This window comes from Pygoscelis adeliae, unplaced genomic scaffold (assembly GCF_000699105.1).
Source record: "Pygoscelis adeliae isolate BGI_AS28 unplaced genomic scaffold, ASM69910v1 Scaffold166, whole genome shotgun sequence".
Classification (NCBI taxonomy): domain Eukaryota; kingdom Metazoa; phylum Chordata; class Aves; order Sphenisciformes; family Spheniscidae; genus Pygoscelis; species Pygoscelis adeliae.
This window is the reverse complement of record NW_008825156.1, coordinates 6851199-6868852: the sequence shown is the minus strand read 5'-3', so window position 1 is coordinate 6868852 and position 17654 is coordinate 6851199. Positions and strand designations below refer to the sequence as shown.

At 36.8% G+C, this 17654-nt stretch overlaps 1 protein-coding gene across 6 annotated transcripts in view; it reads left to right on the top strand.

Annotated features, from left to right (window-relative positions):
• The window catches only part of MRVI1 (murine retrovirus integration site 1 homolog), a 76745-nt gene that overhangs the window by 19876 nt on the left and 39215 nt on the right, over nucleotides 1–17654 (top strand). For 4 of the 6 annotated variants that reach the window (XM_009328584.1, XM_009328579.1, XM_009328580.1 and 1 more), the window contains exons 3-6: nucleotides 9251–9348; nucleotides 9768–9831; nucleotides 13154–13207; nucleotides 13915–14103. In XM_009328584.1, the coding sequence (XP_009326859.1) occupies nucleotides 14035–14103 (69 nt within the window). In that variant the 5' untranslated portion in view covers nucleotides 9251–9348; nucleotides 9768–9831; nucleotides 13154–13207; nucleotides 13915–14034. Of the gene's footprint in view, nucleotides 1–9250; nucleotides 9349–9767; nucleotides 9832–12099; nucleotides 12132–13153; nucleotides 13208–13914; nucleotides 14104–17654 lie in introns of those variants that run through there. The other 2 variants (XM_009328582.1, XM_009328583.1) reach the window with 2 other exon arrangements.

Genomic DNA, 17654 nt, shown 5'->3' with positions numbered 1-17654 from the left:
AGAAGTAATTCTCTGGTTTAAGCTCACCTCTTCCCTAGGGGCTCCCTGTGTGCAACACTGATAGAACCATAATAAATGAGTGTGGGGTTTTTTTAGATGTTGATGAGATGAGATTGTGCATAAAGCTGGTACATTGTTTTTGGATCGACTCCTGGATATAATCAGTGATGGAATGGCGTTGGCTAAATAATTTTATCAGGGGAAGATTTTGACAAATTGGCCATGAGGAACATTTTGCTACATTTGGCTTATGCTATTCCAGAAGAGCAAAGCTGTTTGCCTCGAAGCTTTGTTCTGAACTGTCTAATTACCCAGAAAAATGTAGCTTTTCGGTACAGTACATGCCAGTCAATCCATAAAAATTCCTTTCTTGTTCTGATAGCTTTGATCTTTATTATTAACTTTCCTAGTTCTGGGTTTTGAAGAACAATCATTGAAAACCGCAAAAATAAGGTTAGCAAACCATCTGCTCTTAAAGACTTAGAGTTTTGTATTTGGTAGCTTTCTAAAGAAAATTAAAAGTTACTGTTTTTCTTACCATGCTTTCTAGCAGACACAAGCTAGTGAGGATAGTTTCCAAATTGGAGTGCAAATTGTAAAGCTCCTGAATCTAGAACTTTAGCCAGTAAGCAAAATGGGCCTTGCTTTCTTCCATATGAATACCTGTAAATCCTGCTGAGAAGGATTTAAAAGTAAGAGGAATTATATACTTCATTCACTTAAATCTGGTTTTAGGAGTTTAGCTTTGATGTTGCACATTTGAAAATGCTGACTTCAGTGTAGTCTGTGTTCAGTATTCATCTCTGTTTCTTCAAAATGAGGAAACCAGCAGTAGATGGTTAAATTCTTCTTTGGGTCCTCTGTGTTAATATCCTGAAAGTCAAGCAGTACAGAATGATTGAGCTGCTATTGGAGTGGATGGTCTAAGAGAGCTCTTTACTTTTAAGGACACCTGCAAAATAAATTGTTGAATTGTCACTTTTTTGCATTACCATGCTTTCCGAACCCTGGGATTCTATAGGTAAAGACTTTGTATGATAGATATAGTGGAAAGGCAGCTCTGGAATTTTTTTTTTTTTTGTACTAGCAATAAACTCGTCCCTTATTTTGGATTCTGATGAAGCCTAAGGGCAGAGCTTTGAGAACACAGGAAATGGGAACTTGCTTTTCTTTTCTCACAACAACTGTTTGCTTTCATTTTCTGACCATCCTTTCTGCAAGTCAGCAAATCTCTTCTTTCTGAAGTGATAAGCAGTATGCTTTCTCCTTTTCCCCACATTAAAATAAGCATCTCAGGTTTATTTTTCCTGAAGCTACCTCATCTGCATGTCAAATAAGGATAAAACAAGGGCAAATTATTTCTCCTGTAATTTTGGCTGTGGGTGCTAGACTGCAGCCGCTGGGAAGCCGCCTTCTGGTAGATTTTCTGTTCCTTGATCGGGCCACGTATAGTTCAGGCCAAGTAGCTGAGTTTGGCATCTAAGAGAAGGAGAGAATCATGACATTTAACTCCTCAAGTCAGAGATACAGCCAGGGATTACTTGAGAGAGGCTTGCAAGTGGTACCTGAGATTAAGTCTCCTTCCTGGGATACTGGTATTTTCAAACTAGGGACAGTAGGCAGAACCTTACTTTTAACTAATCAGTTGAAGTACCTGTGTAGGTAGGTAGTTAGTTGTAATGCTAATATGATGCACTGCTCTATTAAAAGTTTCAGTCAGAACTCAGCTGCCCTCAACCTTTTTATTTCAAAGACTTGTTTGCATTGGGAGTTTGGAACATGCACTGATTCAGATGGGAAATCTGAACAAAGTATGGAAAGCCATAATGTGGGCTGCTTGCAAAAGGGTTCATATCAGAAAGCTCACCAAATGTTATTTATGACTGAGGTTTAAATCAGTGCTATGGCTGCATTATAAAATACCCTTCTAAAGAATGCAAGTGAATATTTAATGTATAAGTTATAAGAACAGCTGTGTCATGAGCTGCTAACATACTATTTCCACATGATGTGTGGAGTTTGGAGTATTTATTTTACCTCAGTCTTGATTACTACATCATCCTGTCTGACAGAATACCGATGCAGCCCTCAAATTATTAAATCAAATACTCTTTGTTGGTTTCACCTTGAAATTCATAACTGCCTCAATTAGCACAATTAGCTGAAGAGGAAACACAACTATGAGGAATTTGTGGCTGTTTCAGCTAATATATGTACCTCATCAGAGAGTCATCCAATCCATTGCTAACTTGGCCAGTAAAATGCACATTGAATTTCTTTGCTAAATTCAGCAGTAACAGGGTGGTCTTTCTGTCTCTAGATATTGTGGGTATTTGTTTTTAAATCCCAGTACAAAAAAAAAAAAAGCTTCCTCCAAACTACTGAAAGTCTGACTTTATATAGTACGTAAGTTGAACTGTCCAGTAAATAGGCTGCCTCTTCCCATCACACCTTTCAAAAATTACATTTAAATGAAAAACAAATTAGTTAAGGAATGCTTACTGTAAGAATTTCATAGTGTGAAAATAATACTGTGTGACTACGTCTGAAAGGTACTCTTCAGCGTACTTTTAATATGGTCCCAGAAGCATACTTTCAGTAGCAAGGAATAACACAGCCCACAGGAAACAGCAAATGATTCAGCAATACAGGCCAAAGACCTTCCGCAAAGTATGTTTGCAAAATCTTGTATTGCTTTAATAGATCTTTTGAGCAAGAACAACAGGGCTTTTGGCCCCAATTCTACATTGACATCACACCTGAATGAGACGCTGAGAACTCTCTCCCCCCCCGCCCTTGGATAATACTGAAATGAACGATCATCCTTTGTATGATTAATCTTTTTTTTATTATTATTATGACCTGTTTCTGAAGCTAGATATTGATAAGAGAAATTAGTGTAGCTGCTGGCTTTCAAGTTGTTTCTACTTCCAGCAAAAGAGTCTAAAAGATGGCATTACAAAATGTTGTTGCTTATTCACAGTTCTATATCATATGCTAGCAGGAGGGAAGAGGTATATATGTTGTTTTTTGCTTCTTCACAGATAGCTAGGCTTGCAGAATCAACGTGTAATCTAGGGATAAAATTGGACTGTTTCTAGCAAAAGCAACAATTCTTGTGATCTAATATACAGCATCCCTGTATCCAAGTGGGAACATTACAGTCTAGATGAGTGAACTACCAGAGCAGTGGAAAAAGCAGCTGAATAATTAGATTCAAATAACGTAGTTAGTTCATACTACTGGCATTACATGTCACCTGGCATTACAAGTGAAGTTCCTTGAGGGTTTATCCATTTATTAGATGTGGAGGATGAGTAGGAATACATGTTCATCAGATGTGGTTTACAATATCTGGTTTTGGGCCCCCAGGATGTTGATAAACTTGAGCAAATCCAGGGAGAGCCACTATGGTAGTCAGGAGGTACATATCCTGTGAGGGTATGCTGAGGGAGCGAACTGGTATTGCTTAGCCTGGAGAAGAAACTAGTTGCAGTCTTTCAATATTTAAGAAGTTACTAAAAAGATGGACTCAGGCACTTTACAGAGGTGCATGGTAGGAGAATGAGAGACAATGATCATGAACTACAACAAGGGATGTTCTGACTGGATGTAAGGGCGGGGTGGGGGGAGGAATTACTGGGGGGGTGATTAAACACTAGATTAGATCTACCAGGAATTCTGCAATTTCTGTCCTTGGAAGTTTTCAAGTTCCAACTGGACAAAGTCCAAAGCAACTTAGTCTAGTTGCTTCAGTGCTGACCCTGCTTCAAGGAGGAGGTTGGTCCAAATGACCTTCCAACCTGAAGAATTCCTTAATTCTGGGAATTGATCCTCCAGTCTGGCCATTATACAGTAACATATGTTAACTGTAGTCAAATAAACAGTCAGCAGTCAAAGTCCACACAATGGCTGATTATTTGAATAAGTTGATACCATAGTTATTCCTTTCCTCGTGTACAGCAATATTTAAAAAACCTCAGTAGAATTGGATTCATAATTCTTTTCTCATGAACAACAAAGTGAGACACATTCATGCTCTTTTGGGTGTGTTGATTTTTGCAATGCAAACAAAAACGTGTACATGTGTCACTAAAGTAAGCAACTGTGAATCTGATTTTGTCCAGGAAGCATAAAATGAGAATAAAATACTTATTTTGCTGCTTTGCCATTTATCTATGCAAGATGGAGAGCTGAGTATGATCTCCCTGCTTGAAAGACCACAATTGCATTTTAGGTTCCCAAAGAAAGCTATTTATTGTTGGTTTGTTCAACAAAGTGTGCCCTCTGGGATTACCCTTTGTAATTGGTAAAGAAAGAATTTTGTTTAATTTCTTCATTTGGAAAATTTTGTGCTTGACTAGCAACAAGACTCCTAGGTCACTAAGCAATAGTGTTCTGCCCTAATTGCCTTCAACTTATTTATGTTTCTAAGTTAGGCCTTTGGTAGTAGTTTTTTCCAAATTGTATAAAGTTGATATCCAGCTGTCCTGGAAAACAGAATAGTTTTTAGAATGTTCAGATGTAAAAATTGCATTTGACGATATTACTTCATGTAACAACCTTAAGGTTTTTCTTTAAAAAGAATGAATCAGCGCCAAAGGACACGATTTTTTTTTACCCTGATCTTATCTGTCTCCCCTCCCCACAAGCAAATTTGTTCTCTTTTTACATTAACTAAGAACATAGTCATGGCAATTTGAGAAAATATCGTCTCAAGTTCCCAACTCTGCCCACTTCATAGACAAAAATAAACGTGTAACTAGAATGTGATGTATAATACATGCAGTCCAGACAGTAGAAATGTATCTAGGTTCCTCCAAATCTGTGAGGAGTAGAAGAAAAAGAAACCCAAATGATTCTGTGTTACTGAGTATATAATGCTCATTTAAGCAAAAGCATGTTTCGTGGTAATATTATCTCCTGGTATTATTAATACTACTATGATTAGCAATTTCTGTTGAGCGATTTATCAATGCACAGGTCATGCATCAGAGGGGTCTTTCATGACCACAGAACAAAGATTGGTGCTGCCTCCTAAACAAATTTGCACATTTCTTTCAAATAGTTGTTTAGGAGGAGGAAGAGAGCAACATTTTTAACTCGCATATAATTTTCAACTTTTTTGGATCTTCTTCTATTTTAAGGTCACTGCCTTTATGTTGCAAGACAATAGGTTTTTCTCCAGATACTTCCTAGCTCTGGATTTCTTTTGAACTACCTTCCTGAATGATACTTAATGTACTGTTTTCCCACTCTTATCTTCACACTTTCTTATATGCTGTTCCTTATGCTTAGAAATTCTTATTCTCCATGCCAAATATCCACCCAATCCACGTTCACATTCTTCCTTTAAACTGCATTTCCTTAAAGTCTATCAAAAATAATCTGCAAGTTAAGAAACATATCAACTCTGCCTTGAGATCTGACAGTCTTCTGATCATCAGATTTGCTACTGCAGGCTGAATTCTTTAACTTGTGCATAATACTGACTAAATCAGGGCCTAATTTTTCCTGAATATCACATGTACTATCTTTTTCACCAAATATATATATATTTTAAAGTACCCCAAAGTTCAGCCCAGCTGGTTTCCTAGAGGCCATCTGGCTGAGCTCTGCTGCTTGTTGTCTTGTTCTTGTCATTCTAGCTGAAAGCCCACTGATGGGAAAAAAATGAGGTTAGTAAGAAGTAGGATTAGGTAAAATTTTTGTTTGCAAGTTAACAGAACTTATGGAAACAGCTATCTATGAGTTGTAGAGTGGTGGGATTTTTTCACATTGTGGAGGGTTTTTTTGTTTGTGGTTTTTTTGGGGGGGTGTTTTTGGTTTTGGTTTTTTTCACACAAAACAAGGAAAAGAATTGTTGAAATGATAAAAGCAAGTTTGTTTAGGAGTGATTGGTTGAAATTTAAAGTGCAGGAGGCATATCTAAAAACATCTGGATGGTAAGATCTGTTAAACAGTTATGACTATTTCATGACCTAGTCTGGCATCTGGCATGCTTGTGCACTTTGTTCTTCATGTGTAGCAAAAGTTTGTTATGTGGCTTTGGAAGACAATTTCCTGTGAGGTAAAGGATCTACCATAAATAATATTTTAAATCTCTAACTCGTTCATTGTTGGAGAACTTTCTCTAAACAAGGATTTGATCATAAACCTTTAGTAAGCTCAGTGAAATATATAGGTAGGTTTCACTATTATGTTTTGAAAGATTGAACATAGACTTCATATTCACTTCAATTTCTTCTACTTTCTGAAGAAGCTTCCTTGCTTTTGGCTAAGAAATATGCACGAGTACTTGGACAGCAATAAAAGAACAAAACAGACCATGTAAATAGCAAAAAAAAAAAAAAGGAAAGGAAAGAGATACACGCATTGTTTTCTCTTTTGCCACAGAGTCCTTGGCCATATTAGTTGTCTACTCTGGAGAGAACGTCTTAAAAAGTGACCCTGGAAACAGCTGCCAGTTAAATTAATGTAACTGTAGTTTGTGCTGGATGCAAGCCATTGAATGAAGGAGAACAGATGGGTAAAAGCTTTCAGGTCTGGAATCTCTGAGGAAGTGCCACCTTCCTTTGGTTCTTCTGCCACAGCTGTCCTGTTTCTCCAACGTGGAATGTGGGGAGTGCCAGGTTCTTGCAATGGCATGACGGGGGAGAAGCCTCTGCTCTAAGAACCTTGCAGATCTGTCCTTTCCCATAAGTCGCTTTTGCTGTCCTTTCCATACAAGAGCTGGGTCCAGTATCTTAGGCACATACTTAACCAGATAAAATTACGTTATTGGAGTTTTGTCTTAAGCTGATTAGTTCAAAGAAAACCCCAGAATGAATAAGAACTACAAATGAATCAGAACATACTTTTGTGAACTTGTATACAGTTCTTAAAAACATTTGTTTTCATGGGGAGGTAATGCTACTTATAACCTCATTTCCTTAAATTCATTTTAGAGCTAAACAAAAACAAAAACTGGAAACAAAGACTTTGCATCCAAAACAGAGTAATCCATAAAAGTTTGCTTCATGCAATATTAGCTCCTAACTGCCCCTAAAAAAAGTGGAATCAGGAAACTTTCAGGCTGCCTAAAATACACCTACCTTAAAAAAAAAAACTTTTTTTTTTTTTTAATCTGGGTCCAGTAGTCTAAAAAGTTAGTGAAATACTGCTCCTCAGTATTCCTAAAATATGTACATTCTTCAGTTGTTTGCTGATTGTCTGCAGCATGAAATTCAGCCTAGAATTCGTGCAAAAAAAAAAAGATTGTAAGCCACTCCTCCGATTGCTTTGCTACAAGAGAAGTAAACCTAAATGCTGGCTGCTAACAAAACAAAAATTTTAACTACTGCTAAAACAAATGAAGCTGGCTGATAGTATTTCACAGCAAAAAAATGCTATTTTCAGATACAGTTGCAATCTTCCAGTAAGTCTTAAATTTCCATTTAACTATGTTAAAATAATTGTCTGTGAGTGAAATTGGGTCTAATTGATTTTTCTCTTAAGGTATGAGGGAAAAGCCTAAAGCTGGGACCAGAATGGATTCTATTGGAGTTAAGTACGTAACTCCCAGAAAACATTATCCATTAAACTCTGTGGGAGGTAGTTATCAGATTTCTTTAAACTCTGATATAAAATTTTAGATACATAACCAAACCAAATGCCTTGTTGTAGGAGTTGTTCTTGTTGGTAATGGACCAGCATCACCTCTCACCCCCAACCTTTTTGTTTTTCAGTCTCAGCAGAGTGTCATAACTAGCCATTACTAGAGAGATTCTCCTGAGCGCTCCCAATCAGATCAGGCTGGACATGCATCAAAAGAACATTTTACTTTCTGCCTGACCTAACTTTTCCTTTCTCTCATTCAAGCAGATTATTGAAAACCATCAAGTTTTATGTGTTCCTGAGCTATGAGGAAAACAGGAAGCAGAAAAGGAGATTCTTTCCTGTCGTGCTGCTCTGTAAAGCAAGTCCTATATGGGTAGCTTGTAGTCCTGAGGAAGACTGTACCCACTAAGTTTGAGAGACAGAAGTTTTTTAGAAGCTGGGGGACATTTGCTGTGTTCTTACGCTTTTGTTAGTTTCTTTCTTTAAAATATTTTTGTGAGAGAATTATTCACGTTTATCCCTTGTCTCTGAGGTTGCAACCTGGAAGTGTTCTGATTATCAAGAAGTATTAAGTCACTCAGGAATTAATCTCAATACTTCTCGGGGTGAAAATGGATGCTTTGAATTCACATAGTAGTTGCATACACTTTGCACACCCCAGTGGTATGGTTCTGAATCTTATAAACAGAAACACCACTTTGTCTTCTAGATTTTACCTTGTACAGTTGCATGGATATTAATGTGGGTAGAACTCAGATCATTACTGTTATCACAGAGATGCCTTGTATTAGTCTTGGGGCTATGACTGTGTGTTTTGGTAAACTGACTGAAGCAGTATCTTAATATCTTGCAAACTTAAGTATTTAATGTGAGAAACCACTCTCTTGCCATAAGAATTAGATGCAGTAGGAAACAGTCAATTTTTTTTCTGTGTTGCGGACAATAAAGAAAGTATCTTCCAATTTCCATGTAGTATCTCTTGTCACATAGGGTAAGAATGTAAATGAGTCAGCTTTAATTGTGGTTTTGGTTTTTTTCTTTTCCAGTGAATGTTTCTATAAACAAAAATTTCAAAGTCCTAGTGCAAAATATTAAAGCTTTCTATTAAGATATTCTGGATCTGGTTTTATAGGTTTTGTTTGTTTTGTTGTGTTGTTGTTTTTTTAAAACTTCTTGCGATAACTAATGTATACCAACTTTGTGTATCTTAAATACTATAAACATGCTTTGTGTTTGAAAACTTATTCTGTGGTACAAACATAAGAAAAACACCCTGTTTTGCTCACGCTTGGTTTGAATGAAGTAAGTTTAGTGGTTTTTTAAGTACTTCAAAGCTGCAAAACCTAAATCAAAATGCTACGTGAATTCCATATGCTTTTACAGCTATACAAAAGGAGTGCAAAAAGATACCTTTCTAATATGGTAATATTTTACAACCACTTTGCAGGACAACGAAGAAGAGTTACAAAAAGCAGCTCAGAATTCAGTTCATACTAGTTCAGCTGTGTTCACTAGTATGCAACTCCCATTGTTGACAAATGAGAGTTGCTTGACTTGACTGCAGGCAGTATGAGGTCAAGAAATATTAATAAAATGCTTTCTTAACTGTTTATTTCTGCTTTTTTTATATATCCTTATTGTGACGTGACAGAGCATTTGAGGTCAACTGCCAAGCTATCAGTGGAGATGGAGTAAAGCACCTTTATCTAAGCCTTCGCTAACACGGTACTCAGCCGTGACTCAGAGAGGGTAAGTTAACTGATTATACTTAGCTTTCTCTACTATGGTAAAATGAGTTGCAGAGAGAACACACTGAAAGCCAAGGGCCTCTAAATACTTTTCCCTTTTATGGAATAGAGCTCCCAGATCACCATTTCCTGGAGATTGTACTCTAAGCCTACACAGTGGTAAAAGAAAGTTCTCTGCATTCACTGATCTATATCTGACTACAAATTTGAGCTCAGGGGATCATTTTTTTCCTAACTATTTTAAGCAGTAAGTTTACAATAACAGACCAAAACATTGAAAAGCACTCCATCCTCTCTTCTTTCTTTCTTTTTCTTAGTTTTTTTCTTTACATTGTCTCGTCTTAGTGTGGGAATAAGCAGAATCTGGTAAATAGGATAGGTAATTTGTTGTTGGTTTTTTTTTCCAAACTAATTTTGTAGGTGCAAAAGGCTCATGCAGACTATGATTGTAGATCTTCGTCCACATCCACTCTTCTTGTGACATGTGAGTTAATCTCTACAAGTATTTAATTTTAAAAGGTAATTTTGAAGCTCTTGCAATTTCTAAAAAACTGGAATTTTGGGGGGATCATTTACTCTAATAAAACACTACAATAATCTCATTACATCCTTTGATAGGATAGAAGTAGGCCAGACAGAGTTTGATCAATGCCTAACAAAATTTCAAGATTCTGTTATTTCTTGTCTTAGTGACTAGGGTGCTAACATGTGCTTATGCACCTTGACTGTTTCTAAAGTGCAGATATATTTTTTTATCTATCCTTTCAGTATCTTCAGGGACAATAATTACAGTTGTTTCAGTTGGTATCTCACTGTATTGCATGTATTGTTAACATATCATTTCCTTCTTTGACTGAAACGTGTTTGTGCTTGTGGAAAGGAGATAAAGGTGGCAAAGCTAATGGCAGCATGATTCCAAAGGCTGTTCAGCTGGCAGATGAGCCAAGCCTAGAACCAGGATAGTCATGCTCTCTGCACTTTGGCTCAGGATTCAGTAAGGCTGTAAGCTGTTTTTGTAGATAGAGGTGCGAATTTCTATAGGCTCCAAGGCTGTACTCCTCCCTAATGCTCTACTGAAGAAGATAAAATGTACCTTCCAGGGAAATATATTTTCCAAGGACATTTCTTTCTTTTCTTCCTACATTTGTGAGATGCAGATAAACTCCTCTAATTCTGGCTAGAGTGTTCTCATGAAGCCCCCTTTTTCTATATGTTTTGATTCTCGCTGATATTTACTGGGGCTATTTTCATTGCCTGATCAAATAGGTATAAAGTTACTTCAGCAGTGATTGAAGAAGAACATTTATTCACTAGTATCTTAAGGTTCCATCATTTCTAAACCTTCGCCTTTCTTACTAGTATCAGAAGGCAGTAATTGATACAGAAAATGGCAGAATTCCTTGCACAGCATGGAGCAAAAAGGTGGCTCCATTGGTTATATCCATTCGCATTTACAAGATGTGATGTTTGTGCTGGTTACGCATCATAAAGTCTTTAAAGGATCTGGACTACTGATTTTGAGAACACTGCACAGGTTAAAAAATAAGCTTTTTAGATTGAAAAAATAATCATTCAGGAGTTCTAAATCATATAGCTTATGAATTGAACTATGTCCTTATATATTTTGTTGAAATACTAATAAGTAGTAGCCCTTACTTTGGCTCCTTAAAGGACTGCAGCAGTGCAGTCAAGGTGTGCAAAGACTGCATTTATTTTAAGAAGCCTCAGAATATGAATAATTACATGCAAGCTTTCACTGCTCCAACAGCATCCTCAGCACTGGGGTTTTCTGGAGAGATATTAGGAAAAAATGGAAAGTCAGAAGAAATTTTCCTACTGGTTGGCACCACAAAGACTTGGAGCTTTTTCCTATTTGCAAGATAGCTCCGTACGGAAGTCAGAGTAAGGTTCTAATTGTGTCAGAGACGGACTGAACTCAGTCCACTCCAAATCTGGGGGTTGTTAAGGTGGCGTAAATTCATCTTTCTACCCTCCGTTCTCCCTTGGCTGTACTTTCTGTGCTGCATCTCTAAGACAACACAGCTCGGGATTTGTCCCTTTCTATTCTTAGACAAGCTTACTGATTTTTTTTTCTTTTAAAGTTTTTTTGCTTTTTAAATCTGAAAAATGAACTGAAACTTGATGTGCTTAATAGCTCTTTCTTGTTTCAATATGACTTTCATTACTATTTTAAGTTTAGTATGTACTAGGAACTCAGCTAAGATGGAGAATAAACCACTTTGATGCAATAGCTTATACAACTCCATGTAGGACTGCAAATACACTTTGGCCATGTCTTGAAACATTCCTGATTTTTCAGGCCCAGCATTCTGTTGAGTTGAGCCTGTCAGAACCATTATAAATTCATAAGGCAAACACTAAGAGGGATTAGATAAACAGCCAAATTTATATCTTCTCTTTTTTTGTTTTTGTTTGAATTTGAGTTCTTGCAAACTCAGAAATTGTGTAGGATGCCAGGATTTTGTAACAGAGATGAAAAGGAAGTCCACATCACTTTTTTTAGTTACATCGCTTCTATCTCGTCTTCAATGTGTTGTTAATAGTTGGTGACTGTTGGTTGATACAAAAATACTTAACTGTTGAAACAGACAGATGTTTAATGCTACTGCTATCTGCCTAATCTCTGTGGACTTATTAAAATATATGTAATCATTAATGTTTTCCATCATATTAGGGACTTTAAAGATATTTTGCCTTAATAAACATTTTAAAATCTTCTTTTTATTCATAGAAAGCTTCCTCTACTCTTATTTGAAGTCAGAGGTGGGTAAAATCATGATACAAACATGAGTTTCCACTTATTGCAGTAGAGCTAGAAATTCACCCGTAACAGGTTCAAAATGTCTACAAAAGCTTGAAACATGCTGTTCCTACAGCATATACTGCTTTGAAAAAAATTATGCTCACTGTTCAAAAAAAGTCTTTATCTTGGTCTTCATAATGATGTCATATATGCTGCATCTTTTCCACTCTCTGTATCAAAGAACTTCAATGAAATAATTATTTTTTTCTGAACACACTAATACTTGTGCAGAGATCATTTTTACAATCTACTAATTCTGCATTAAATTTCATGTGAGGTGGCCTTGTATTCCTCCTCTAGGAAAAGAGAAAATTAAGTTTCCAATATAATGTGAAATAAATCTAATAAAAGCATGGGTCTTAGCTGCTTCTGTAGTCCAAAATTTTCACACATTCTGGAGGTTTTACAGCACAGAATTTTTTCTGTGAAAGCTGAGGTGAGGAACTTGTCACTACTGAGGCTGCTTCAGTATTTCCTGTGAATGGTTTTATCTCTCTTTTTCTCTCTCTCTCTCTCTTTTTTTTTTTAAATCAACACAAGTATTTTGAAAATTTTAATTGTCAGCCTCAATAAACCAATGTGTTCCTGAATACATTTCTTTGCCCTTCCCTGAAATGGAAGGGAAAACTGTAGAATGTCAATCTTACAATGCTGCTAAGTGCCTTGCACTTCAAATCATCTCCCCATCTCAACCTCTTTGTTCCACCTATCTTGATTTCCAGAAGAGTAAAAGAATTGAGATGAGATTAGTAATTCAGGTTTGGGAGAAGATAACATTTATTGGAGGTTGAACCTATGCTTGTAGGGTGTGTTTATCTCCTTGGCACACTATTGAAGTTGTTATATTACTGTTTGAGTGTATAGCTCCATTCTATACCCAGCTGTGAATTAACTGTAAAGGGAATATAGTTAGCTCTTAGGAGTCCAGTCAGAAACTGTGTACCAGATTGTCTCTGATAACTGCATTGCCTGTCATCTGTAGGCACCACCAAGGAGTTGAATGATTTATTTATGAGGACTGTTCCTTAACTATCCGGTAGGTGTCATAGTAAGTCTTGTAATACATACACTGTAGCTATAGGGATTAGTACTTAACATTTCTAACCTTCAGACTACTGTACAGGCTTTAATGCTAATAATATCCTTGTGAAGGCAGTAGCTCCCGTTGATACTAATAACAAGAATTTTCTCAGCTAATAGGCAGTGATTTTTTTTATTTTTTATTTTTTTGCTTTTTTGCTTCGGAAGTATCTTGCACAGTGTTGTCTTGTGCAGATGTACACCAAGTCTTTGCACAATTCACCTAGGCCTTGCTCATGCTCAAAGGAAGAGTGCCACCATCTGGGTTTCCAGTTTTACTCCTTTCTTTGAGATCTGAGATCACGCTCTGTAGCATTAGGACTTTGTTAGTTACTAAAAGGTGTATTATGGATATCCAGGATGCTGTTTCCTTCTTAGAGGATTTTTAGAGAGGGTAGTTTGGTCACAGCCAAAACAGTCATAGTAACAAAAAAAAAATCTATAAAATGGAGGGAAGAGATGGAAATAGCAACAAGAACGGAAGGTTGTCCATTTTGAATGCATTTGCTAAGTTATACTTGACCTTGAAAGCTTTAGTTAATAAAACACAAGATAGCACTGTTAATTTTAAACCTTAATACTGTTTGTTATTGTAAAGTGATCTCAGTGTTAAAGCATAGAGTTTTAAATTGATTTGATTTGGTTTTTTGGTATCTAACACAGCCTGCAGATCACAAGGCCTCCCAGTGCTTATGCCCTCAGGCTAACTTGAAACAGATATTCTCAGCAGTGCATGGTCCTGTTAGTCCACATTGTAGTTCCACGTGCTTCACACTGTCCACCATGCCAACCTTACCTGAAGACAAGGGACAATCAAAAGAGGCACAACGCAACATTTCTCCGCCAGCCAAAGTAAGTACTCTTACAAAGGTGTTTTCTGACACTTGTTGGAAACCTGAGGCTAAAACCTGTTTGTGTATATTTAGGAGTTTATAAAATAAAATCTAAGCATTGCTATGTATTAGTGTGTTTTGATTAATTGATGAAGCTATGAACAATCTTGCAGTTGATATTCTCAGAATTCTTCAAATATTTTATAGACTAAGGAATGAGAACTGAAGTTGCTCAAGCACTTGTTTATCAGTTTGATCTGGAGGCTTATATGTCTGTCTGTTCTGAACCATTTATATCAAAGCTGTTCAAAAATGTCCTTTGTGGTGTTGTTGCAGAAAACTTTAACCTTTGAGAAAAGAACTTAGGCTTGTACTTCATAGTAGTCTTGAAACATCTAGTGTTGCCTTTACAGATATGGAAGATGCTATGCAATTCATGTGTGTGTGAAAGATGGAAATCTGCTTCTTGGTTTGTAGTATTTCTCAGTGCTTTATTTGCCACAGCAGTAGCTGAACATATACTGGAACTATACAGAGAGCAGATGGGTGCTCCCCAGATATATTCATCATTTTGCTACTCAAATTTGTGGCATCTACATGTTTTTACGTGTTTTATTTGCAGTTAAATGTAAAAAATCAATGAGAGATTATACTTGTCCCTTTTGAATAACCTATACCCCTGATAAAAAGTAATTTTATGTTCTAATAAAGTGGGGGTTTTTTTGAATTAACTTAGCTGAAGTAAAGAACCATACTGTGATTACAAAATCACAGGTTATCCAGATCATGCTGTTTTATGCAAACTGCTGTAAAGAAGGAGAGAATTTATAATCTGGCACATCCTCAGTTAAAAATGTATCACTGTCACTGGATTTGAGGACACTGTATTCTACACTTTAGGTGAAAACATCCGCTACTTTAACATTGTTGGAAAACATTGTCAGCAGTGAGCCCTACACTGATTTGTCATGCATTCCATCTAAATTGCACATTGTGCTGAGTGTTAGTTTCCTGGCTTAAGATAAACACCCCAGATGGAGGCAAGTTCATCAGACTATTAGCTGAGAACATATATTAGGTCAAGAAGATTTTTTTTTTTTTTTAACTCACCCATGTGAAGATTATCTTAGTACAAAAGACTTGCTGGGTAAAACATACCCAAAGAGAAAAAAATACGAAAAGCTAGCAGACATCAATGAATCTAATCCTGAGCATGCTTTTCAAATGGGAAAATGAAGAATTCCAACCACCTAATTAAAAAAAATTTTAAAAATAATTTTTAATACATTATACAGGCCTTTTAGAGGTAAGTCTTAAATGAACTATGATAATGTAATAGTTCATGAATCAGCTAACTGTGCAAAACGCTTTGTTTTAGATAAATTGTTATTTTTAAGCACAAAGTAACAGTGGAAGGACTTTAACCAACACAGTGCTCATGAGCCTGCTTAAGTTAAGGATTGCAACTAGTCAATGTTGTGAGAATTTGATCTTGTTCGTGCCTGTTATCACTCTTGGGTCTTGCTGCAGTCCAAGTTCTACAGCATGGATATGTAATAAGTAAAATAGCTTATAATTGTGAGATAAGGGCTTGCAAGCAAGGGGAGGGCATCAGAAGGAACTAACAACTGGTGGACTTGTTTTCTGCCACTGAACAAAACTTTCCAAGTCTGGAATCTCATCTTATCTAAAGTGCTGTCTGGTTACAGGAGCATTTCCTCATTCTGTTTCAGGAGATGCTTCCCCACCTTTTCCCTGCATGCACAAATGCACACACATTCACAAAACACTCCTGAGAAAAAGAAAATGAACCTTACATCACATGTGAGGGCCCCGAAAATGATCAGGGGGATGGAACACCTCTCCTATGAAGAAAGACTGAGAGAGTTGGGGTTGTTCAGCCTGGAGAAGAGAAGGCTTCGGGGAGACCTTATTGCAGCCTGTCAGTACTTAAAGGGGGCTTATAAAAAAAGATGGCGGCAGACTTTTTAGCAGGGCCTGTTGCGACAGGACAAGGGCGAATGGCTTTAAACTAAAGGGGGGTAGATTTAGACTAGATACAAGGAAGAAATTTTTTACGCTGAGGGTGGTGAAACACTGGAAGAGGTTGCCCAGAGAGGTGGTGGATGCCCCATCCCTGGAAACATTCAAGGTCAGGCTGGACGGGGCTCTGAGCGACCTGCTCTAGTTGAAGATGTCCCTGCTTATTGCAGGGGGGTTGGACTAGATGACCTTTAGAGGTCCCTTCCAACCCAAACTATTCTATGATTCTATGTAGTTTCTTGCTTACTTCAAGTAGCTTTTACATGATGGGAAGACCTGGGTTATATTTCTCAAATTCATTTTGAGAAAACAAATATAATTTTCCATTTCAGTATTTCTTACAGCAGTCTATGTTCACCATTCTGACTAACTCTAAACAACATTCATCGAAGTATTCATTTGCTCTGTGTTCCTGAGTGAAGTAGATGTGACATTCCCATTAACACAGGTGTGAGGGCAGTTAGCGTAATTCAAAGAACTTTAGCCCCTTGTTTGAAATGTTGTTTGAATTAAGAGTATGTAGTTGGACTCTTAGTTTGTGTGCTGTCATGTAACAGTAAGTATTGAACATTTTAGAAGTTTTATACAGAATCATTTCTCCTACCATAAATCATAGAACTTCATTGTCAGATGTTATTTTTAATAATTTCCATATTTTAATTTAATTAGATTTATTTCACATAGAATAATATAGTATTATAATATGCTTTTACTGATACCCTTCAAAACTTATTTCAGGTTTTTAGTATTAAAAATGTAATTTCTATATGTGTAATGTGTACCTGCAGCAAAGAAAATAGATCCTTACCAGTTATGTTAAGATTTATAGTGGCCTATAAATCTCCCTATGCTTTCAAGGTTGGTTGTGAGCTGCCATCTTTCCCTCTTTTTAAATAAAAAAATCCCTATTTCTATTTCCAGCTTTCTCCTCTCTTTGTATCCTGAACACTATTCTACTGGCTCTTCTGACTGCTGAGGAAAAGTGTCTCAGATGTTCATAATGTTTCTTGTACACTGATTATTCCATCATTCAAGCTTCTGCATTTCTTTATTATTCCAGTTTAAATTTGTGTTGTACTTTTATCAAATCACTGTATGTTATCTGTTTTGTTCTGAATATTTCCCATGTTTACTTTGTTCTCCTGTCTGTTTCAACTAGATGCAGTAACAATTGAATTCCATTACCTTAATTGCTAAACTCTAAGCTCAGCATTTCACTTAAACATCTAAAATTAAACTTATTTAAAACTCCATCTCACTCAAAAGACTGCACTCTGAGATGCATAACTTTTCTGAGGCCTTTCACATAAGTGTCTGTTTCAGGCCAAATTTGTTCTGAAATTCAGTCCAGACCTTTAATTAATTTCTGAGAATATGGTCAGGTGGCAGAGGATTCCCGCCCCCCCCCTCCCCAATGCTTTAAAGAATTCAGGTGGTATACAGTAAAGCTTTATCATCTGACTGTCTTGGCAGGGTAGCTCTTTTAGCACAGAGATCCCTCCTGCCCCCCCCCCCCCCTCTCCTCAC